General features: G+C 47.6%; 1 protein-coding gene across 1 annotated transcript; it reads right to left on the reverse strand.

The window, feature by feature from the left end:
* Positions 1-3,571: 3,571 nt before the first annotated feature.
* DMBX1 (diencephalon/mesencephalon homeobox 1) lies at positions 3,572-25,032 on the reverse strand. Its single transcript, XM_064719683.1, has 5 exons — positions 24,912-25,032; positions 10,739-10,904; positions 7,176-7,354; positions 5,644-5,998; positions 3,572-4,875 (listed from the first exon to the last, which is right to left on the reverse strand). The coding sequence occupies exons 2-5, from the start codon at positions 10,890-10,892 to the stop codon at positions 4,475-4,477; spliced, it is 1,089 nt and encodes a 362-aa protein (XP_064575753.1). The 5' UTR covers positions 10,893-10,904; positions 24,912-25,032; the 3' UTR covers positions 3,572-4,474.
* Between the last annotated feature and the right edge of the window lie 224 nt (positions 25,033-25,256).

Raw genomic sequence — 25,256 nt, forward strand, 5'->3', positions numbered from 1 at the left:
TGTTTCCTACACAGCAAATGATGATATTTCTTGGAGGAAATACAGGGAAGAAAAATATCTCCCTTTATTCACATATTCACCATCAAGGACATTTCCGCCTTTTAAGCTAAAATAATTTTAAAAACCAAAAAAAAAAAGGAAAAAAAGATGTTTCAGCCTCCCAGCATCATTACTGGATACTTTCTCATTTAGCATTTCTCCTGCACTGTTTAAATATTTTCCTTTTTTATTTTTTAATTAACACTTATTAGACTTCTCTTGCATGTAGAAGACATTTAACTGCAAACTTTTGCCCTCAATATTGTCACTGATTTTCTCCTGGGACTTGGTCCTGCAAGAACCATGTATAAAACCTTTATAAATTTGCTAAGGAGGGTTTGGAGCCGTAGTTGGTTCCCCAAGGAGAGGCAAAGCAAACAAAGCCATAGGAAGGGCAAAAGATTGGCAGAGGAAATACTCGGATCTATAACCTGTTTCCAAATAGGAACTAGGGAGACTTTTGCCAGATTTTCCACCACTGTTTTTAAAGGATTTGGCAAATTCTCTTCCTGGCCTATGTGCCACGCTGTGCGTTTGTCTGGCACTCCTTTTAGACATTAAAAAATCAACTTGAGCGTCTGCCCCACAGAACACAAAATGCCGCTTCCCTTTTTACATTTCACCTCCCCGTGGTGGAGCTGTCCCAGGAATGCCCTGCCCTGGCACCAGGCTGGCACAGCACCCAGAGGGGATGGAAAACTCCTTTTCTCCCCTCTAACAGCTCAGTTGCAGCGTCTCTGTGTTACACTCCAAGCATCTCATGCCTGTGATGGAAGAAGCCACGTTATATCCAATTAAAATGTTTGTTAACAAGTGTCAGATCTCTGTCTGGAAGTGAGGAGGGGAACCTCAATCTGTTTTGATTCTGACTGATATCAGTGTATTCATTTTCCTAAATAGCTGGGGCTGGTGGAAGGAAAGGGGACAAGCAGAGCTCACATCCCAAATCAGGACATTTGCAGAGGTTCTTCCCACCTGGAGAAACATCCAGCTTTGCTAAGTTCAAAGAGAAATGATGCAGAATCAGTCCTTTCAGCCTTCCCAATACATACACAGGGTTATATTGCTGGGGGAGTTTCTCCCTATGTTTTTTCATAATTTTCTTTTGGTCAGAAATAGCCCAAGATCTCAGAGACCTTACAACAATATGCAGGCAAGATTCAGTTTTGACAGATAATTAATTACTATAATTTTGCAAGCTGTGAGCCAAGATTCTTGCATTTTTGCACTTCCAAATCCATTTTGGCTTTTCAGGTCAGCTCACTCCCCTCATGGATGTTTAAGGTTGACTGTGAGAAGGTAAACCCCAAACTTTGCATAAAATACTTTAGGAGCTCATCTGTATTTAAGAAAAATCGATTTTTTCCTCTTTATTTTTAAATTTTATGTATTTCCACCCTGATTCAGAATGGGAGAAATAATCTCCAGGTGGGAATGACTCACATGCCCTGGTCCAGGACCAGCTGCACCTCAGTCGGCTGCTGCTCCTCGCAGAGGCAGATGAGGATGGTGCTGAACAAATACCCCTGGGGACTGATGGAGATCCAGGTGTCTCCTCTCCCAGTTTGCTTCCTGAGCTGTGCTGGCCTCACCCCAATGCTGGTTTTTAATGGGGTGAGAGATGCTCCACTAGTGAAGTTCCTGGTAGCAGCTCCAAGGCTCTGTGAGGAAGGAGATCAGCAGAACACAGGGATGAAAGGGTCAGGCTCCAGGGTCAGTTGAGATGTGTGAAGGCTGCAAACGTTAAAATGAATTTTTGCATCAAGGCACAGGGAAGAGTTTCCCTCCTTGGCTCAGTGGGGAAGGTCTTGTCTCCCTCCAGAGGATCATGGCAAATCTAGTGCTGGATCAAGCTTATCTCCTGTGCTCTGTGTCCTTGCCTTGCAGGAGCAGGCCATAAATCCAGGTGTTCTGACCCTCCTGTGGCAGATGCTCTGGTACCATCATGAGCCATGGTCAGGCTGTGTGTGCCCTGGTGGGAGCTGATGCCTCCCTTTCCAGCCCCAAGGGCACAGAAGAGATGCCTGTGCTACCTGGGATGCTGCAAGAGTGACTGCAACCCCATGCTTTCTGCCTAACACACCACTGACATGAGCTGCAGTTTATGAGCATCTTAATTAATTAAAAAAAGCTCAAGTGCAGATCTGATCTCACACCCAATTACCTCACTTGTTCACTGGCACCAGGGAACAACATCAGAAGTGGTGCTCATTAAATCTGTGTTTTCCCTGCTCTGGTAAAGCAACTCCACAGCCCAGAGTGGTGCAGAGGTCAGCAGGGCACAGAAAAAAATATAGGTAAATAAAGCCTTTTGAGGACGGAGGAGGAAAATTAAAGCTTTGTTTGGGTGTCCCTGGCTTGGGTGACAGACAGCAAAAATTGAAAGCTGGGACTTTCTTTCTGGACAGAGTAAATGTGCTTTGGTGGTTTTAATTTACTCAGGCTCCTTTGAAAGCGGCAGCCAAAAATCTGCTTCCTACAAATACATTTGGTTTTGGCAAAGTGGAGAATTCTGCCGGTCACGGCGGCTGATTTGACACAGTCAGGAAAACTAAAGCATGAGAGAAAAGCCCCAAACTGAAGTGTTTGGCACAACAGAAATATTTATGGAAGACACTCCATTTTCCTTGGAAGCTGGGGCAGCTGATGAGCTTCCCCCTCCCAAGGTCTGCTCCTGCTACAACTTTATGAGGGATAAATCATTATTTCCCATCAAACAGCTGGTCTTACATCTCTATTTGTGGGAATTGGATGGTTTTTCAAGAAGAAATAATTTAGCTGAAATCACTCTTTCCCTCGACTTTAAAATAGGTAATTTTACCCCCAGTATGAAGCAAGGTGGGAGTGAGAGGGGCCACACTTGGGTGGCTATGGGTCTACACTTCAGGTTAAATAAATTCTGATTATTTTCAGAGAGACAGCACAGACCTGCCCAGGCTGTCAGTGGCACCCCCAGTTGATGCTCTTGGGATACAAACATACCACCTGCCCCAGAGTCACTCTGGATTTTTTGATCCTAGGCAATGTTAGAGATGAAATCTGAATATCATCCCTCCTTAATGCTCAGAGGAATAGCAGTGAGTCAAAAATGTTTATTTGGATTTGGTTAGGCACAAAAAAAAGGGAAAAAAAGTGATTTAAATTGGCAGAAACATTCCTTTCTCAACAAGGAAAACCATCCAAGGGTGAATGATGGGTCATTCCAATGAAATGAGACTGAAACTGTTCAGTGCATTAATTCTGAAGCTGGTGAATTTTGGTTACTTGCAAACCCTGCATTTTTGGCAAGTTCATCTATCCCCCCTCAGCTTCCAAGAGATATAAAACCCCTGCTTACACCTGCTTTGCCTCCAGCAGTTCAGCATTTTCACTTGTTACATTTTCACTTGATAACACTTTCTGGACTGAGGGCTTGAGAACAGAATTTGGTGATCAGAGATTTTTTCCTGGACACAGCTTGCATTAATCAAGTTTTCTGTCAAAGAACCATAAAGTTCATGGTGTGTGAACACACCAAGAGTCCATATGAAATTTTTATTACTATCTATTACCAAAGACCAAAATGCTCTCCAAAAAGAAAACCCTGTAACTTGTAAATAAAGTTTACACTTCTCTGAAGATCAAAGAAGAAACAATATAGATCAAAAATAATCTGCAAATTTGGCCTTCATTTGCTCCCAGCCCGCAGCGTTTGGCCAATATTTTGTCCTCTTTGAGCAAGTGCTATTAAAAAGAAAAATGCTTGCCTTATAGGAAGTGCTTAAACAGGAAATTCACCTTCAGATCATTTCCCAGTTGTTAAAAAATTAGCTTCAGCAGAGAAGGGAGAATGTAGGGGTGAAGTGCACGATCATGTCTCTTCCTCATGAACACCTTTAGGACGCTGACCCAAGAAGAGCAACTAGCTACCAGCTGAGGTCGAGGTGATGGCTGTTTTGTAACTCTGATCCTAGCTACTAAAATCGAAAAGGAAAGGGGAATAAAAGCAAAAGAAGTCACAGTTCTGTAACACTGACAGTAACACACAGATGATGGGTGCTGCCAACATTTTAAACTATATACAAGATGAAGCAGGACTCTTTCTTCCCCCAAAGAACGTAACAACAGCAACAAAACAAAAGATGAATAAAACACAGTTGGCACCTTATCGAGGGATGAGGAGAGGGGGCTCCTCCTGAACGTTACAGGCTGAACCCATGGCAGTCCAGAGCACAGTTCATCTGTCTAAACACAGATCCTCTCCCCCTTCCTCATTAAATATTTAGCGAAGACCAGGCCAGTAGCAATGTCTGACGCAACCATGGTGCTAACAGGACGTTAATAAACACAAAGTTTTCCCTGCAAGGGAGCACCTCACTCCAGAAGAGGTGGGGGTGCTGGGGATCCGAGGAGTGCCAGGAGTGGTGCCAGCCCCTGGGGCACCTTCTCAGGGCAGTCAGTTGGGGAGGGTGTCCAGCCCCAGGGACGCCGCGTGCTGCTTGGCCCGGAGCCTCAGGTTCTCAATGCTGGTGGTTTTACTGTTCAGGCTCGGCAGGGAGCTGGAGGCCTGCAGGATGGGGGAGGACCAGACCTGCTGAGCGTGGGACAGCGACTGGTAATAGGACTGACAGTGCAGGGAGCTCAGCGGGGCCATGTTGACGTTCATGCCCAAGTAGGGCATGGCGGACGGTGTCCCCATTTCGAAGGAGGAGTAATGGACCAAGTTGTTGGTGGCTGCCATGTGCTGGCGGAACTGCTCCTGCAGGCGGAAGAGGCTCAGGGGCGAGGAGGAGTAGGAGTGAGTCTGAGCCAGGCCACTGCTGGATGAAGGCGTCACAGTCGTGCTGAGAGGGGACTCTACGGCAGGAGACAGAGGGGATGGGGGTTATTCCTGCAGGCTGCATAAGCTGGTGATTATTCACACCCCAGAAAGGCTTGGGCAGAAGCAAGCTTGTCTCTTGCAAATGAGAGAGGGTGTGACAGCTCATGAGAGCTCAATGTGTGCCCTTCCTATACCTGGCACCTCAGAGTGTAGAAATGGGGCTGAGCTTTGCTGTTGCTGGGCACTGCTCTCCCCAAGACCTAACTGGAGCAGGTCTTTGCTCTTTCAGTGCAGCATCGAAGTGTTCAGCTGACTAGCCACACTCCATGGAGGCACAATCAAATGAGATCCCCCAATACTGCGAGCCCGAGGATTCATCTTCCTATTCACCATCGGAGGACTAACAGGGATTGTCTTAGCAAACTCCTCATTAGACATTGCCCTACACGACGCCTACTACATGGTATCCCACTTCCACTACATACTGTCAACAGGGGCAGTATTTCCAATCCTAGCAGGCTTTACCCACTGATTTCCACTATTTCCTGGGTACACCCTCCACAAAACATGAGCTAAAGCGCACTTTGGTGCGATGTTTGTAGGTATAAATGGACATCCTGCCCTCTCTGGGGCCTGTTCCATGCTGAGGACAACAGGACAAGCCTGGGCAGCCTATCCATGAGCACCCACTCCACAGGGAATATGGGACCATACCCAACCGCCAGCATCCCCCTTGGACAGGGGTCCTGACCACCAGCCTGCCAGGTCCTGACACTGACCCCCACCAAGACGCTGCCCCTCACCTGCTTTTGGGCTGGCTCTCTTGCAGTTCAAAGCCTTGCTGTCCACACCAGGGCTCTTGTCCACTTTGGCCTCATCCAAGGTGCTCTTGAACTCCTCCTCCCTGTCGGTCTGGTCCTCGGGTGCCGACTCGCTGGCAGACTGCTCCGACAGGGTCAGGTTGAGGTCGGTGCCCACCTCGCTGGGGAGGCTCTGGACCTTCTCAGTGTCCGGGGTGGGAGCCTGGGTCTCCAGCACAGGGGGCTCCATCTTTCCCTCGCTGTGGCTCCCCTCACAGTCCTTCTGCTTCTGCAGCTGCTCCTTCTGCAGGCTGCGCTGCTTCTTCCGGAATTTGGCTCGCCGGTTCTTGAACCAGACCTTCCGTGCCATGAACAGCAAGGGAGAAAAACCAGTGAGAGCCCTGCTCAGGGCCAAATTCAGCATCACTCAGCCCCAGAGCTTCAGGGGAACACCAAGCAATGAGGTGCTGCAAGCCCACTGCGCCCAAGGCCATTCCACTTTGCTGGACCTTAGAGCTCGACTGTTTTCAGTGAATCTACAAATAACATTTCAAACAGACTAAAAAATATCCAGCCTCTAAACTGATTCTTTAACAGCCTCCACTGCTATTTTTTGGGTTTTTTTTAGTTTTTTTTCCCTAAATTGGTTAGGCACCTCATCCAAAAAGAATATCTTGCAGCTGTAATGTCTGATGACATTACATTGGCTTACAGTCTGTTAAGTTTCTAAAACAATTTGGTTATAAGTGTATAAAAACTATGATGGCAACACTCAAAGTAAGTCATTACAGGCATAAGCTGTTGTCTGGGAACTGCATTTAGGAAAGGAGGAGAGAATTCATTGTTTTTTTAACCTAAATCAGTAGACATGTATTAGAAGAAATATATTAGCAAATCGTGTTTGTTGTTTTCTTGCTTAGATAAGGGGACAAACAATTTTTTAGATCAAAATGCCCTGATGCTTGCATAAATGAACAATTTTTTTTCCATAACTTTTTTTCTTCACAGTTAAAAATATTTGCCTTTTAAAAGACAAGAACTGCTTCACCAGCAGGTTATGAACCAGCACATTTCACTAATTGAAACTAAAAAGCAAACAAAAACAAAAAGCAAACCCAAACCTTGGCCTGAGATGTTACAAATATTGACACTGGTGGAAAAGAGCAGCTGGAATTACTTGGGTCTCTACTTTTTTGAGAAAGCCAGAAAAGCCTCACAATTAAATAAATAAATAGACTTCTGTTGCTGTTTTTAAAATTTCCCCCTAAGAAATGTGAAAGAACAAATGAAAACCAGCGCACACTTCAGACAACCCTAAATTTAAAAAATGTGCGCGTGGATTAGAAGTTTCTTAAGCAGATGTGTGACTTTGAATAATTTTACCCTCCCTGCCCCTGCCTTTGACAACTTTACTGCCCCAAAATCTTTGCTTGCACTGCAAGAATCCTGGAAGGTCGAGGGAGCTGTCAGCCCTCTGGGAGCCCGGCTGTGTTCTTGTAAACATCCCCACTGGCAAACCCCCAGCGTATCAGTACCTGGACCCTGGCCTCAGGCAGGTTTGTGCACATGGCCAGCCGCTCTCTCATCACCACATCTGGGTAGTGGGTCTTCTGGAAGGTCTTCTCCAGGGCCTCCAGCTGCTGGGCGGTGAAGGCCGTGCGGCTCCGCCTCTGTTTGCGGTGCTGGGATCCATAACGTGCCTCCAAAATGATGTCTTGAAATGTACAGCCGTTGGAAGACAAGGAAAGTGGCCAATTTAATTATTGGAATTTGTACGCTGACAGTCGAATAAAGCACTTGCTAACATCAGACAGAGCTATGGAATGTTTTTTCCATTGCTTTGGAGCTAGTGAAACACATACATATGAATCTTACTGGTTAGCTGAGGTGTCCAAAGAGGTAAAATCATAGCAGAGGGGTTAAAGCTAGATGACCTTTGAGATCACTTCCAGCCCAAACCATCAAATGATTCTAAAAGCCTGTTCTGGAGAGAGAGCCTCTTTCTGTGACAGCTGTGAAAGCTCTTGAGACTCCAGTGCTGAATTTGGCTGAAATAACTCAATCTGCTTCTACATCAGCAGGGCAGAACATGCAGATGCCCAGACCCTACCAGGGCATAAGCACCTTCCATTAAGAAACACAATTAAAAATGAATGTGGGGGCATTCATTCTTGTACTTTTTTAATGTCTTTGTATGGCTCACTGCAGTCTTCAAGGCATGATATTGGAGAGCTGTTCTGGGCTCCAGTTCAGAGAGCATTTAATCTCATGTGCTTTTGTGCATTTTGCTCCAAAGCATATCCTTCACTGAGCACGGACACTCTGCAGCATCTGGGGTGGAAACAGCAGCCAAGGCCACGTCCAGCCCTACTGGTTGCAAGCCCAGAGCTCATGTGCTGAGCTCTTCTCAGCAGAGCACCTACTCACAAGGTCTGACTTTGCAAACCAAGCTTGGAAAATTGAGGGCAGAGAAGAAATTCAGACTGGGGGAAATCTGAGGCTAACAGTAAAGGGCTTATTATTTTACCAGAGGGGTTATTATTGCACAACAGTTAGTGGGAGTAGAAAGATCTTAAATCAATGAAAATAAGTTACTTGAAAATGAAAAAAACCCACCCTTTATTATGCAAGTTGGGACATGCTGTGCTACAGCCCTGGAATGAAACCGTCTGGCAAGAGGTTTGCTCTCATAGAGGAAATGCAGAAAGAGCAGTGTCTGGTATCATTTTTAATTCGGTTAAGAATGTGACTTCCAGTAGAAGGGAGGAATGAACACACAGGAAAACAGCAGAGCAGGGAGCAAAGCTGGCACTTTGGGAGCAAAGCAAAGCCCGGTGAAGGCTCTGGCTGCTGTTTGTTTGTGCTTTTGTCACGAGCGTCGTGACACGAATCCAAACAGCAAACAAAAACCTGCTGTCCCCCAGCACCACACAGCCAGGCCCCAGACCCACTGGCTAACGAGCGTAGCAAATCAGCTTTGCACTGCTCAAACATTCCTCTTCCAGAACTTCCAGCTGTTCCATTCTAGGTCAGCACTCGCAGCGCCCTTCTGGGGCACTGCCAGAGCTGCGTGGTTTTGGCAGCCTGGCAGAGATGTGAGCAGGCTAAAGGTCTTCAGCAATATAGTGCTGGTTGCATACAAGAGAATTTTGTGTTTGAGGAATCAGAGCTCCTTGGGGAGTTCAAATGTTGGTGATAAAGCTGCCCCTGGGGAGGCAGTGGGACCATCCTTGTGCATCCAGGCACAGCTCACGGAGCAGCCAGGCGAGGAGAAGGGATATTCCAGCACAAGAAATGAAACTGAAGCTGCCCTGAAACGTTTATAAAAGCCAACATTTGTGTTTCAAGTACACAAAAACAGGAGAAAGGGCACTGGTTAAACACCCTACCTAAACACCCTACCTGCAGGCTGGAATATTCCCAAATTTCTAGAGTAGAGGTTACACCTACCAGCTCCCCAGAGGCGGCAGCTCATGCATTAAGTTTGGCCACTCCAGCGAGAGGCAACCAGCAATTATTTTACTGTTTTAACTATGTTTTCAGGCTTTGTGCAAGAAGGAGAATATAAATTGCAGGTGAGGCTTTGCAGTTACCACCAGAAACCTCTGTTTTCTGACTTAAGGTCATTTGCTTTTGTGCTGCTTTATTCTGACTGTCCCTGGAAGGCAAATGAGATCTATAACCTGCACTGAAAGATATTCAGAAGTAACAGAATGTGAGGCAACTGCAAAGGAAACAGCTCGTAGGTATATAATGCCTACACTGCCAATGATAAGCAGACAAGGGGACTGTGGGATTTAATCTGGAAAGTCTTCCAGGTGGGTTATTAATTTTAAAGATAAGAGGTCAGGAAACCAATTTAATCTTCTGGTCAAGAATATGAGAATAGTTTTTTTTATTCTTTTTTTTAATCTTCCTCTGCTTTAGCCTAGTTAGGGCCAAAAACATTAAGTCCTCCGTGCTCTACTGTAAAAGATAGAGATCACAAACATCTTTCAAGAGGTCCTTGCAGTTAGGAAAGGGGCACCTTGAGATGCAGGGTCTGCAAGGTGCATTGCAGAGCTCAGGGCCATCTGCTCCCATCTAAAACCTGCACAGTGAAAAGGGGCAGGGAACAAGGGGATGGATGACCAGGACAAGGACAGTGCTCTCCCCATCACTCTGCAGCCCAGCAGCACATCCAGGAGAAGAGTCCAGCTCTCTTTGATTCCACTTTGGTTGTTTATTGATGAGGACAGTGACTCCTGCTCTGCCCTGTGCCACCCCAAAGATCCCACAGGCCACTTAGAACCATGCTAAGAAGGTCGCAAATAGCAGCTGGGTAACGGAACATTGCTGGCACAAAGATCTGACAGCCAGTTGTGGCTCACTGATCCAAAGAGTCCAAGACCTTTCTCATCATGCCTTTGTGGACTGCCTACCTGGGAGGACCTTCCTGAAACTTCTGCATCCTTATTTTGGTTTAAGCTGTTATTTATGAAATTTAGCCCACCAAGGCTGTCTGGACAGGTAATTTCTCCCACCAACTCTAGACTGGAAGGAACTCCTCAATTATTTTTTTTTAGACTTTAATATCAGACAACTAGAAAGCTATCCTAGAACAGATATATATTTGTAGGCAGTCAGGGAAGATAATTCCATTCTTCATGATTATGTTCACTCTGCCCTTATTTACTAACAACAAAGGGAAATTCTTTGCTGTTTTCTGTTCACTTGTTAAAAAGACATTTTGGTGTCTTTTTAATTTTCTCTTTTCAATCCCATATAGTGGAGCCACATCCCGTCTCCCCTGAGCTTCCCAGCTGTCTGAGACCGGTTGAAGCAGGGTGCCAGAACACACGGGAGGGCAGGTGTCACCTGAGAGCCTGCCCACAGGGACAGCACTGAGGAGCACACCATGCCCCTTGGCCCTCTCACACATCAGAAGAGCTCCACTCAATGCAAGCAACAAGGATTCTTTTTTTGCGCTGGGATTTTTGGTTTCTTTGTGCGTGCGGCTTTTTTCGTTGTTGTTTTTTGGGGGGTTTTTGTTTGGGTTTTTTTTTTGGGCGTGGGGTTTTTAGAGCCGGCGAGGGCACTTGCCACGGGTTGTTCTTACCAGCCAGTCTCTCAGCCAGGGTGAGGGCGTGCACGGAGGGCCGGTAGTCGGGGGCGTGCTGGGCCTGCTGGGCTGCCTGCTGGTGCAGGTTGTACATGGCGCTCAGCGAGTTCATGGCGTGCAGCGAGTACCCGTTCACTCCATAGTGCTGCATCCTGACATCAACCTGGAAAACAACACCCAGGGAGACTTAGGGACCTGCTGATCCAGCTGCCTGGTGGCTCAGCAGAGCTCTGGAAACGCTGAGCTCAGAACTGAAGTGCTGCATGCAAGGCTTGTGGCTGACATCTCAGCTCCAGCAGGTTCTGAGACAGGAATGGAAACATCTCCTGTACACCTGAAGCACCATCAACACAAGTCCAGCTTCCAAACGTAAAGCCCAGAATCTGCTGTGCTGCCTGCTGGTGCAGATTGTACATGGCACTCAGCGAGTTCACGGCGTGCAGCAAGTACCCGTTCACTCCAAAGTGCTGCATCTGATATGAACCTGAAAAACAACACCCAGGGGCTTAGGGACATGCTGCTCCAGCTGCCTGGTGGCTCAGCAGAGCTTTGGAAACGCTGAGCTCAGAATTGAAGTGCGGCATGCAAAGCTCGTGTTTAACCTTGCAGCTCCAGCAGGTTCTGAGACAGGAATGGAAATATCTCCTGTACACCTGAAGCACCATCAACACAAGTCCAGCTTCCAAACTTAAAGCCCAGAATCTGACTATATCTCACTCATGCTGATCAAAATATGGGAAATTAATTTTTTTGCATGCCACAATATAGTTTATCATATTACAGTGACTTTTAATGCATTGTCCTAGCTCTATCCCAGGGCTAGCTGGGATTTTGCCCCTATCACTGCCTACAGTGGACTATTTGTAATCCATTACAAATAGTAATAGATTACAGATAGTCCACTGGAACGTCAAATAATGTTTCTCATCTGAACTCACTCATTTATAATTTGCTTCCATTCATTATTCATTTTTCTAGCAGGTCTTCTTAAGAAAACACAAATGGCATGGTGGGGAGGGGGGGTGAGAAAAGAGCATGTGATGAAAAAGAAGATAAATCTGCACCATAATAGCACCAAAAATGTTATGGCTAAAGGGGGAATAAGTTTTGCAATAAATACTGACATTTCATAGCTCAATATCAAGGAAATTATTTCAGAAAACTAATGGCTTTTTTTTTTTCTAGTGTGGGCTCTGCGTGAAACTTCAAGCTCTTTTTCCTTACAGACCATCTGTAAAACTGAGCTAATATTGATCTCAAAAGCCAAGCAATGCTTCATTCATCCCTGTTGTAAATGACTGAGGGCCTCCAGGATGTCGTTTCTGCAGTTTGTAAGACATCAGAAAGGAAGTTGTGAAACATGAGCCACAAAATAAATTTTTTAAACCACCGTTTACATCAGCAAGTCACCATCTGGAAAGTCAGTGCAATGAACAAACGCTCAGGGAAAGAAGCTCAGCCGGACTAACTTAAGGAAAGCAGACATCTTTTCAGGCAACCTCTTAGAAAGCAATTTAAACACTGGAGGGAGGTGATGATTTCAGGAGAAATGCCCATGGTTTTAGGAGGAATGTGAAAACTTGGAAGAGCAATTATCTGCTGTATTTTCTGTACTGCAAAAAGACCTTTGTATTTGTCCATAAATTATTTATACCATGGAGGGACAGACTCACAGTGACGAGGCAGAGATGGAAATGAGTTGGTGCCACTGCCCCTCCTGCTCTGAACTCCTGCTCTTTCCACCTTGATGTAAGAAGTACAAACATGAAGTGACCTTGTGTAACAGCCAGAAACCAAGCAGGAGTTCCTTAAAAAGCAGCTGAATTTAGCACAGCAGGGTCTGGGGCATCTCATGGCTTCACCATCACAAGCATCTCTGCACTGTGGTGCCCAGGAACAGGGGAGGGAAACAAGCAGCTGAGTTTGGTGAAACACTCTGCCAGCCCAAGGATGACCCTCATGAATGTGAGTTCTGGTTCTGGGATTGTCTTCTCAAAGATGCAGCAGAAATTACAAACCCGTAATTTTGCAATTTAGTACTCTGCTTCACTCCTGTTTCCCCAAGCCCCTTGTGCTCTGCCACTGCATCATTTCAGCACTGAGTGCCAGTGGAGGGTGACAGGTCCGGGTGTGGTGATACCACAAAGATGTGACACACCCTGATGCCAGCTTCATCTGCTTTGTGTCTGCCTGTTCACCCACTCTGCGCTGATTCCCCATTCTTCTAAGATAAAATGTGAAAATGAACGTTTTCCAAAGCTCACAAGGATGCCACAGCTCTGCTCTAATGGAGCTTAGGGAAGATTTAAGCAATGACAAAATTGTTTGCTGGTTCTCTGATCAAGGAAATGGACTTTGCAAATCAAGAGAGTTTTGGCATTCTTATCTATTTTCCTCACGATGGGTTTCACAGTGAAATTACAGCTGTGATATCGCTTTCTGGGACTGCAAAGTTTTGCTGGTGGTGGCATGTGTTAAGGGACATGTCCCAGTGACATGGCCATAGAGGACATCTCCCACCTGACCTGTGGTGCAGCCTCACCCATCCTTGGTGTGGATCATTTGCCAAGAGCATCATGCCACCCAATGCAGTTGTTCACTGCCTCGCTGTCACAGACAAGGGCAGGACTGGCTTTTCTGGCCAACACAGGCAGCAAAACAGAGATCTGCAACTCCATTCTGCCTCCTCCCCTCTCACCACCTCACTTGTGAACCAGCTGGCTGGCTGCACCAGCTTTGGCCAGCGGGGTGGAGGTCTCAAAGCTTGTTAAGTCCCTGAGTGTCTTGTGAAAACCATCTGAGGACACAGAGCCTATTAACTGCCCTGGGCTGCTGCCAGACCTCTGTCCCTGACAGGGGCTGGAGAATCCACACCGGGCTCAGCCTTGCCAGGAGATACGTGGGAGGCCAAGCGTCTTTGACTCCCAGCTCACAGAAATGCCTGTTTCTCTCTTCTAATCCCCCTTGCATGTCATGGGCTGTGCAGCAAGCTGGCACATTAAAGGAAAAAGGAAGAGGGAGAGGAGGGGAATTTTCCCATACCATACAGTCTTCCAAGGACACTGCCAGTGGTGTTGTGTCTGCAGCCCAGTGTTTCCACTGAAACACTTGCTCCAGGAATATTTTGGTGGTTTTGATTGTTAAAAAATGATTTTATGTATACATTTTTCCGGTGGCTTGGAAGAAAGCGTATTTAAAAAAAAGAAAAAAGAAAAAAGAAAAAAGAAAAAAGAAAAAAGAAAAAAGAAAAAAGAAAAAAGAAAAGAAAAAAGAAAAAAGAAAAAAGAAAAAAGAAAAAAGAAAAAAGAAAAAAGAAAAAAGAAAAAAAGAAAAAAGAAAAAAAGAGAAGGACCTCGCAGGGGTGGACTCGGGAAGGGAGTCAATGCCCATCACAGCTTTGGTGATGCAGTGCAGACAACAGGCAGAACTTCTACTCAGTTGTGCAGCAAATGTATCATCCCAGATTCTGTATAAAAAATGAGGGAATTTACTGAGCGAGACGGTTCAGCCGGGTAAGCAAAGTTAACTGAGACCACAAATAGCTCCTGTTTAACTGTCAGCTCCCAGCTCACTCCAACCCCAATAAATTAAATATTTAAAAGACATCATGCAGCAATTTTTTTTAATGGAGAAAGCCATTCATCAAGCCACTGCTGTGTTTCACAAGCTGTCGAATAGTGCTTACACTGGTTAAAATAATCTTTATATTTCATTAAGCAACCAAATAAGCTGATCCCTTCCCACTGGCTGTATAGATGGTTTTAATTTTCAAAATCTGCAAATGCATCTTTTATGTCTCTGCGTGGCTGGAGGGCCTCAGGAACAGCCACAGCCAGGAGCAGGATGAGAGCAAAGTTTGAACTCCTGCTTTCTTGAAGGGTATGGGCTTGAGCAGCTGTGGATAAGCTGGGAGGGTTACAGGATCCATCCTGAAAGAAAGAGGATTCCTCATCATGATTTTGTGCATCAGAGATCAACGAAGAGTTAGGAGCAGTGAAGAAAGGAGATGGAAGCTGAGGAAAGGTGCAGGAAAACAGTAAGTGAGAGAAAAAAGCCCTGGTGGGGGCCTGTGGGCTGATGCTGCAGCGTTTGCTCAGCACAGTGCATAAAGGATGCTGCAGGCAGTGCCTGGGCTGGTGGCATCTCCTTCCACGGCCCCTCAGGGCAGCAGCAGAGACTCTCCCACCCCCAGCATCCCAATCCAGCCCTCTCCCAGCTCCCCACATTGCTCAGCACCGGCTGTGAGCTCTCCTCACATGCCCTGCACCAGACCCTGCCGGGGCTCCCCCTCCTCCTGTCTGTACAATCCTGCCATTGCCACCCCAGGGTCAAAAGCCCTCCTATGGCTTGCACCTCTCATTTATTGCTATGGAAATAGCAATAAATAAAATAGCTCTCAGTTCTTGCTATGGAAGGCTCATGGATGCTGTGCCTATCTTCCTTCCCAAGCCTGCAGACTTCTCAGAGCTCAGGAGCCGCGTCCTGCCAGCACCCAGCCTCACAGACAGCACGTGGGATTTCCCCCAGCTGTAACTGCTGCTGTCTATGAGAAACCCAGCTTTCTCCATTCCTGCATTGCTCTGAGGCCAGGCAATGCAGGATTCTGCCCTTCCCAGACTAATCCAGGGACCCACCACTCTGTAATCAGCTGCTGCTGTTCAATCTGGTGCAAAACAACCTGCACATTTACCATCCAGAAAGAGCAGCCCTGTTATCCCAGGGCAGAGCTCCAGCCAGCGTGGCTCCCATCCATCCTTCCCAGCACTGGTCTTCAAAACCTCAGGTGCCCCTGAAGCCATGCAGCACAAAAGTGCTGCAATTTATGGTGCACCATGTAACAGCATGGCATACAGGGGAGATCTGACTCTGGGTTTTAATATTCTCGGCTTTCTACAAGGCTTTAAGTTTTCCTATTTAGCTGGCAACTAATTTTGTATAATTCTGCATGTAATTCTGTCCTGAGAGAAGATGTGAAGAGAGACCCACGCATTTCCTCCTTAGCTGAAAACCCCCTTCCTAGTGGCTTCTGTATATGTGGAATTCAGACAGATCTGAGAACAATTTAAAAAATGAGGTATTGAAGTTTTCTGAAAAGTACCTGGCAAAAAAAAATTCCATATTTTCCCTTCTATCAGGAAAAAAACCAAGCCAACAAATCACCAAACCAAAATATCAAACAAGACATTTGCCCTTCTCAAGCAAACTCTGTCAGGTGAAATGAGGCTGGATGTAGGACATGCAGCTTTGCAGGGGCTTTGGACCATTGTCCCTTTTCCCTCCAAACAGTGAGTTATCCCAAATCCAAAGAAATACTGAGACTAAATTCATTGATCTACACGAGACTCTCAGGTGCCATCATAAAGAACGGGGTAATAAAACCTGTGAGTTAGAAATACTGAATAACTAGGAATCCTAGAGGTTTCAAGAAGAGGATGCCAGTCTGCTTTTGACTGGTGGGCACCATGGGGTGTTTCTTTATCACTTCATCAAAGCTGTCCCAGAAATGGGAGGGTTGGCGATGGTAGAGAAGGTGTATGAGGCCTTCTTTATGTGGGAAATAAGCTTTATGTGGGAAATAAGCTGTAAAAAAAAAAAAAAAAAAAAAAAGTAAAATCTGGACTTTGGGAAGTCACTTTTAGAAGGGAATTTCAACAGTACAATTAATTGCTTGTGGAGAGATCCAGCACAGATTCATTGAAAGTTTGGAAGAGTGTGGCACAGCCTCGGGTCTGTGCCCTGATGCAAGGCACAGCTTGAGCATAAGGAAAAGATCAGTTAAAAAAGAAAATCAAGCATGAAACAGAAGTCTGGTGCACTTGATTGGTGTTCAGGCTTCTGCAGGTGACAGAAAAAAATAGGAATAGCCCTGTCAGGTAAAAGGAAAGTTGTGGTCCTCAGCTTAAACACCTGCAAAGGTGCTACAAATCACTGCTGGTGTTTATGCAAAGCACAGGAACCCACTGCTCATTACTAACAGGGGAAAAACAGCAAATGGTTTGTGCTGTAACATCCTTTCCTCCTTATTACCACTGGAAAAAACATCATTGAAAATAGAATCACAGCAGAATATTCCCCCTCACCTCCCCCAGAGCTGTTCTGGGTTATGATTTTATGTTTTAATTCCTTATTCAGGAACACTTCAAATCAGAAAGATAAATAACAAATCTTTGATTCTGTGTAACTCACATTCTAGGAAAACAGGCTCACTCTATAGACAGACATTGGGTTTATATGTATTTGGTACTAAATGAATTATATACCTGGGGGGTTATGAATAAAGGATCTTAGCAAGAGGTTTTCTTCAATCTCTTTTTTTTATATCCCTAAATCTTTTAGATATATAAAGGCCCAAAATATTGTAAGATAATAAACAACATGTTATAAATGAGTTTTGTTCCTCAGGTGTGATTACCAAGTATCTAAGGAAACAATTTCATCTTTGTAGTGGATGAAATATTGATAATTTGAAATACTGTAACACATCACAGTTCCTCATTCAAATGTCAAAGTCTGAGAGCAGCATGCACTATAAAAACAGGCTTCCAAAAGACTTTTCTTGTAACTGAAATAAGGCACTAAGAACAGCTCCCAAAAAAAACCCTGCAAGACTCTGCATTTCTAATCTGCCTGAAATATTTTTACCCCTGTGAACACTCCTGGATTTAAATAAAGTTAATTTTGAAGTGCAGAGAGAGATGGTAATTAGGCAGGATCTAGTTAAACCTACGTGACAATGCACCAAAAGCCAAACCTGACCAATTACACCAATTCCTGCAGCTCACACTCAGCTATTCCCAATGCCCTTGGTATAAATAGATATTTTTTCTTAAAACCAGGAGGACTGCTAGCAGCTGAAATCTGGAAATAGTTCCAGTTAGGGACAGTGTCACCAGTTTTGGGAAGACCTTGTCAAATAACTGACTCTGAGGCTGCGCTGATGATGAGCACAGCAACTGTGTTTGTAACGCTCATCTATCTGCAGTGGAAACATAACAGGATGCAAGAGGGCTTGGAATTTTTGCAAAACAAACCTCAGAGCATCCTGCTGGGACAAGAAAGTTTTGTTGCAGGACCCTAGAAATTCTCAAACCAGGTTGTGAGCAGCTGAGGTAACAGGGCTTGGCTGACAGGGGTAACTCACATAATTTGCTGTGATTTTTATTAAGGCTTTCGTTAAATCATCGTTTTCCACCCAAAAGATAACGGAATTAAGTGACTGATTAGACACTTCTTGGCAAAAGACTTTCCAATGCCTCTGTTTGCAGAGGAATTCTTCAGAGGGCAGGCTTTACAGGTACAAAATAAAGAAAATAAAATAAAGACATCCCTGAAGGCTCTGTTTTTGAGTGGGGTGTAAGTTTCAGGGCTTGGAGCCCAGCAGTTTGCAGTGTAGAGCCAGGAGTGGCACCACTGAACATCACTGCAGTGCAAAATCCCTTGCTTGTTGTAGTTTGTATGAGACAAACAGTGCTGACAGATCAAAACAGGACAAATCTCCCTTCTCCCCTTCAGAGCAGCACTCAGACCTCAGTGGAAGCTCTTGGAAATTACATTGAAGTGTTTTCCTGGAAAAAGAGAAGCTCTTGATACCAAGATCACTTTGACTCTCGTTTCTCATCTCGTTCTGCTTCCAGATCAGTCAACAATAACAACAAAAAATCATGCATTTAAGATTTGCTGTCATTAACAGCAGAATGGAAACTGAGCCCTGCATCCCAGCTGTGCCAAGGCTGCTGCTGCAGCTGCACATCCGTGGATACGGAACGCGCTCGCATCCCGCTGCAGCCAGGCTTGCGTGTTCCTGTGCTGCTCTCCCCTCTGCAGACCCCACAGCATCTCTGCCTCTGCACTGCCCTGAACTCACAACTTGGACTAACCTAAACCACCCTGCAATCAAACTGCTGAATTCACAAATTGCTTAAAGGGTTTATTTTTGGTGTATTTTTATAAAAAGAAAAACAACAAAGTACCTGCTCAGTCCTTCACCTCGCTTCTGTGGAAAAGGCTTCCTCGAGAAGCATCATTTTGTTTTCCCTAACACTGGCAAGGGGAATTTTCCAAACCAAACTCTGCCCTTTCCCAGGGCTGCTGGAAGCATGAGGGTGGCTCCCTGCTTGCTCTCTGCCCCCAAAACAGCTTTTGCCTGCAGCATATTTGATTGCAGATTGTTCCCATGTGCAAACTGACTGTCTTGGAAGGCAGCCTCCTGGGACTTCTGGTTCAGGAATCTCCCATCCCTGGAAAGATGGAGCAATATCCTGGAGGATTTTACCCATGACAGTCTCATTAAAAAGACAAGGATCTACAGTTCTGTGTCAAAATATGTTTTTAAGCCTGTGACCCCTCCTGTGTCTATCCTGAACACCACAACCACGACGCTGATCTGACAATCTAACCCTGAGCCCTAACAAGGGAGATCAAACCCTGCAAGAAACGCACAGATAAGCTTTGTAAAGATTTCCTGAGGCAGTTTAAGGCATTCCCAGCTCCTCTCCTGCTGCTCCCAGGTGCTGCCATCCAGGCTGGCAGGAGGGAATGCAGGCTTGCCCTGGGTAATGCCTCAGCCCAGATGCTGGGCTCAATGGGCAGGCACAGGGATGAGGCAAACAGGGATGGTGATTTCTCTCCCCACCACCACTATTTATCAAGTAGAAAGTAAAAATCTGAAGCTCTATATTCTGGGTGTTAAGCTGAGGGAGTTTGGCACCCACACGAGGAGGGGAGCAGCGTGTCTGTGAAATGCAGAGGTTCCTGCCACACTGCTGGCGTTTAACCCTGCTGGCACAAAAGGACTTTCCTAGGGGCTCTTTCAGCTGATCAGATGGAGGGGTGTGAGGTTATGGTGCCAAGTGCAATTCTGCCTGAAGGTGATTTTGAGAGATAGAAAGAGCAAGCAAAGCTTGAGAGCAACAGAAGCTGAGAGCGGAACTCAGGATGTTTCTGCACGTTCAGCTGGACCCTGCCTCTGCAGATGATTCTTGCAGCACTCCAAACAACAGCCACAAAACACAGGATGGCAACTGCTCCTGCTCACACTTAAATCAGCTATAAGGCAAAATGACAGACAATCCTACTTTGGTTTAAAAGGAAAAAAACTCCTGAAAGGCAGCTCTACAAGCCATGCAATTGTGAGGGACTTCTAATACCTTAAAAGAATAAATCAGAAGTTTTAAGTTTTTCTTCTCTGCAAGTGGTAACACAAATCCTACCACTAAAAAAGATGCTTGAGCTCAGCGGCTTTTATAAGGAGGGGCTGGGGTGGGGGAAACACTTGTGCCACCTTAAACCAGGGCCACAAAACAGAGTTAGTGGCAGCAGTGCCAGGGGCTGGGGAGCACCACCGGCACACGCAAGGCTTCCCTTCCCGTAAGCCTTTGGATCCCTGCACCGAACTCAGCGTGCTGCCAAGGCAAGCAGTGTACTTTGGCCACCAGCAGGTGATCTGTGCTCTGAAGAGCCGCGTGCTGTAAAGCAGGCAGAGCTGCTGAACTTCTGTTGGGTTTTGTGGGGAGCTGCAGCCCCTCAGCAGAGGCACATTCACCCACCTCGGGACAAAAAACACACGCCAAGAGCTCCCAGAGCTGCTCCCTGCTCGCTCTGCCCGGAGCTCGGCACGGCTGGAAACACCAAATTTCCCTCGGGAAGAACATTCCCTCCCTGGTGAGATCCATCAGCTCATCTCCCCCAGTGCAACTATGACTCTTTCTTTGGAAGATCCTACTGGAGCTCCCAAGCATCACACCCACACTTTCAGTTTTACAGCAGCATTTCTCACTCAGTATTTGCTCAGGCCGTATATAGAGGCTGCTGCTGGTCCTAAGAGAGCTGTGCCAGCCGCCCACAACTCCTGGTGTAAATATCCATTTCCCTCCCTTCGGAGGACTGCTGGTCCATCCTGCTCCCAGACTCTCTCCTTCCCATAAGCTCTAATTCCACCAGAACTGCTTTAGGAAACAGAAGAAGTCTGATCCAAAACCTAATGAAGTTAAAAGGAAAAAAAAAAATCCATTTCAATAACTCCTAGAGTGAAAATGACGGTAAAAGACCCAGGGTTTGGCTAACCCCAGTGCACCATGAATTAATTCTTGACTATTTGGCTACATTTCCAAATTCTCCACCGGCACATTTTGATGGAAATTCCCCCAAAGTAGATTAGTTTATTAGTAGCTGTATAGGATTGGAAAATTTGGGATTTATTGAACCCCTGTTCTCAGCATTTTTCCTATTCCTATGTTTTTCCAAATGAAGCAAGGCAGCTATAAACATTCTGTTCAGACACAAGCTCTGGAAACCAACACTCAACCTTTTGAAAGGGTTTAAGTACAGCTGACATTCGTCAGTGCCTCAGTACAAGCATTTTCAACTTGACAAGCTGAATTTTGAGATGCCCCTAGAAAACCACTGGAATCTTAGAAAATGTGGACTAGTTCTAGCTGAACAGTTTACCTGTAGTGTAACCAGTAAAACCTGCAGGGATTTATATCAGAAGAGCTGGTCCAGGACCTTCTCTGCAGCAGCTTTGTTTTGTCAGGGCTGGTTGTGAAAATAACAGAGGAAAAATAAACTCTTCACTCTGGCTTCTTTTCATCTGATTTCTCTCTTTCTCAGCAAAATATTCTTTTAAAGGATAAAGACACTGGGAACCAAAGCCACTGCAGTCACTCCCTCTGCAACTATATTGTGCAAAACTTGCCTGGCAAGCCTGCCCTTCTGTGATTTGTGGGAAGCTCCTCTGACTCTGTTTCTTTGGTGCAGGCAGCGACACTGGCACTAAGGAAAAGCAACATTTACACCAACTCCGTGAAACAGAGCTGTGCCTTCTGATTTGGCAATAATATCACTTCTCATGTGTGCGAACATGAGGAGAATCTCCCATTTAGACACCAAGATCTCTTTAAATTAGCATGCAAATTTGGAAAGCTGATCTAAACCATCTTTCTCTGTACTGGCAGTACAATTTTGGGTATATTTTTGCACTATGTTGGCACAATTTAATACAACCTCTCATCAGTCACGGGGTAACTCAGGGTTGAAGACACTCTTACCCTTTCAGGAATTTTATGTCCATTGCAGTTCTCAGTTAGAATGGAAAAACTGAACCTAGAAACACAACCCAAAAGCCAAAGGGTTGTAGCTCCAAGTCTCTCTGGCTGGGGCAAACAAGGAAGTGGGATTGACTTGCACCAACTTACTCATGGGTGAAAAGTGAACACGGAAGGGATAAGCTAAACAGTGAGCAAGCCAGTTCTGAGATGTGCTCAGGAGAAACAGAGCAGTGAGAAAGCACAGATTTACCCTCTGCCAGCCACTGCAAGGGGGTGTGGGCCAGGGAGGGTGGAAAACCTCCCATCCTCAGCGTGAGTCCCATCCTGCTCTCCCTGGGACGGGCAGGGTAGAGGAAAAGCCTGATCTGCACTAGGGCACCCCGTGGAGCTCTAGGGTTAGGGGTTTGCCCCTCATCGAGAACACCACCCACGTCCTGCAGGTGATGATGCTCCCAGCAGGGTCAGTTGTCCATGGCTTCGAAACTCAGGGAGAAGAGGGGAAAAAAGCAGCAGAAATTGCTTGAAAAGCCGGGGAAGCTGGGTGCTGAAGGTACCCGGGCAGGCTGGGAAGTGTCCAGCGGCTCCCCCAGCCCGAGGAGGGTCCCACCCCACCCAGCTACGAGCACATTTCGCTTCTCTTTCGCTTTGCGTTCCGCGCAGAGGTGAGGGAGGGAGAGGGTAAATAAACCCCGAGCCCTCCAGCCCTGCCTTGGGGGAAGCGGGAGGCTACTTCAGACAAAACTGTTATCCATTAACATCCAATTATCACTTGGTCCAAGCCATTAATTATAAATCAGCCTCCTAATTGGGATAATTAGCTCTCTGCTACTTAATGTAGTATGACTGATGCGTTTGGAAAGAAGGTAATCAGTCCATTTGTTTAGCGTTAGGCGAACAAATCCAACTCTCATGGTTTAATTTCAGCCGCAGCCTTCCCCGCTCGGCCCAGCATCAGCATTCAGAGCCCATCGCAGCTCCGTTAATTGTTCGGGAATCGCGGCAGGGATGGGCACACGCAGCACCGCGGGGCTTTCGGGACAGCAGCGCCCATCCCGGGGATGCGGCCGGACTCGCCCTCCCTCGCGGGGAACCGCTGGGATTTTGGGGATAAGGTTAATTAGAGGGGACAGGTTCGAACCTGAACGCGACCCCACAGTCGGGCTCGTTCCGGAGGAGCAAGGGGCTCCTCTCATGCCCCCGTCACCCCGGCCGGGCCTCGCCTCTAGAAACCATCTCAGGGAGAGCGGAAAAACTTTCCTCTTTATTCTTCCCCCCGCCTCTCCTTTTCCCCACTTCCCCTGGATGTCTCATTAATGCCGGCTGCTCGGCGAGCCGCCGATAGCTGCGGGACATGATTAGATATTTATTACTGTCATTTACATGGAAAACTTGAGCTAACCAAGTGGAACTGGAGGGGGCCGCCGGAGGGGACGGGACGAGGCGGAGCGGGGACATTTCTTTTCCCCGGCAGAGGCGGAATGCGGGACACAGCGGAGCGCGGCCGGCCGGAGCGGAGGCTGCGGGGACAGCCCCGCAAAGGCCAGCCAGGGCCGGGGGTGTTGGGCCGAGCCCTCCCCGGGTTGCGGCTGCGGTACCACCTCGCTCCGGCCGCGTTTCGTTTCCGAAGGGAGCGGGCAGCGCTCGGTGCGGGAATCCCGCCGGGAAACGGGGGATGCTGCCCCCTCCCTCCTTTCTGCTGACGGCCTCACCCAGGAGACCCTCGGGGACACCAAGGACCTGTCCCGAGATGCGCTGACCCCTTTTTCCCCCGAGGCTCCGGGAAATAAATGGAAAGCGCAGCCGGGAAAAGCCACGGACCGCGGAGACCGACCGGCTCCGTATGGGGCTCTTCTTGTCCCTTCTCTCCGCAAATAAAGGGGCAGGCACTGCGAGTGTCGCAGTCAAACCCCACTTCCATCGGAGGAGAAAGTTCCCGAGGGCCTTGCTTTGGGCTCTAGCAGCCTGTGTGTCCGGTCCCCGCAAGGCTTTCGGGAGGTCACCCTCGCCCTCTCCTTGTCCCTGCAAGAGGAGCGGGTCCCGGGTGCCCCGGGCAGCCAGCACCGAGGGGGGACACGGACTTTGTTCCGCTCAAGTGCTGGCCGCGGCGGAGCACAGCCCACCCCCCTTCTCTATCTGTTATCCCATGGCCCGAGGGGCGACTCTGGCGGAGATGTATGAGATCTCTCGCGGTAAAAATATGCATGCGGATCCCCATTTGGTTAGCCCTATAATGGAGGTGTAAATAGGTTTCGACTGCGAAGCCCTTAATTTATCAAGAAGGGCTGACAGCGCAGGTCCGGGATTTATACACCCCTTAAAGAGGGAGTATGCAGGGGGGCCGCAAAGACCGGCCTGCCCGCTCCTTATGGGGGGCTCCCCATCCGTTCTGCCGTCTAACCTCGCAGCGGGGTGATGTAGGGGTGCGATTTGTCCTAGAGAGGTTTCCTAGCGCTGCCGGCATCTTGCCCTCCCTTGCCGTCCCTTCCGCACTCAACTTCCAGCCGCGCCAGAAAGAAAAACCAAACCAGGAGCCACCCCGAGCGGGGCCATGGCCACCGTCCCCGGCCCCTTTCGGGGCTGTTTCAGCCCTCGGCAGCTCTCCCCAGGCTACGCAGTTTACTAAAACATCGTTATGTAAATAGAGAGAAAGTTGCGCTCTCCTCCAACGGAGCCCGGCTCTCGGAGGGATGCGCGTCCCCCACCGCTCCCCGAGCCGGGTTACAACCCTCGCACCCCGCCAGCTGCCCAAACCCGCACCGGAGCGGGCTGGCACTGGGAGTCGATAGGAACGCGGCCCCGAGCTCGTGGGGGTTTGAATTATTTTTCTTTCGCGGTAGTTTGGGTTTGTTTTTCTTTCTTTCATTTTTTTTTTTTTTTTTAAAGCGCGGTATACTTCAAATAAACAAGAAAAATAATAAAGAAAAAGGAAATAAAGAGGGACAGGAGGATAGAGAACTTGCGCTGGAGCCCGGGCCGGGTTTCTCCTCGGCGGTGCGCGCATCCCTGCCAGCGGTGCCTCCGCCGGCCGCGCATTCCCCTCGGACAGACCGATTCCCCCTCCTCGCAAGCAATCCCCCAAGTCCTCTTCTCTCCCCGTCGGAGCCGCGCTGCCCGGGGGTCCTTACCTGGGGCGGCGGGGCAGCCTCCCGGCCCGCCGTGGGAGCGGGGACACGCGTGGGAGCGCGGCGCTGCGCCCCGGCCCGCCCTACTCCATCCGCCCGCGCTGCCTGCGCGCTGCCTGCGCGCCCGGCGGAGCTGCCATCTACCGGGAGGCAGCATTGCAGAAGGATTTTTAAAAGGAGCTTCATAGCGACCCGGGAGCTACCCAGCAAGATTTTCAATGGTCCTCCACCCTGTCAATCAAAACGGGGCTGCTGGTACACCCCCCACCCCCCCCCCAGCGCTTCTTACTAGTCATTTACTCCAAGCCGAGGTGTAAACGCCTAATTAAATCCCTGGAAGCGGACGGG

Source organism: Zonotrichia leucophrys, chromosome 8, assembly GCF_028769735.1.
Source record: "Zonotrichia leucophrys gambelii isolate GWCS_2022_RI chromosome 8, RI_Zleu_2.0, whole genome shotgun sequence".
Lineage (NCBI taxonomy): Eukaryota > Metazoa > Chordata > Aves > Passeriformes > Passerellidae > Zonotrichia > Zonotrichia leucophrys.

Excerpts from the sequence above, each read along its gene's own strand:
- DMBX1 (XM_064719683.1), bottom strand. The coding sequence starts at position 10,892 with ATGCAGCACTATGGAGTGAACGGGTACTCGCTGCACGCCATGAACTCG. Across the intron at positions 7,355-10,738 it reads CCTGGCTGAGAGACTGGCTG|ACATCATTTTGGAGGCACGT; the intron begins GTAAGAACAACC and ends GTACATTTCAAG. Across the intron at positions 5,999-7,175 it reads TGCCTGAGGCCAGGGTCCAG|GTCTGGTTCAAGAACCGGCG; the intron begins GTACTGATACGC and ends ATGGCACGGAAG.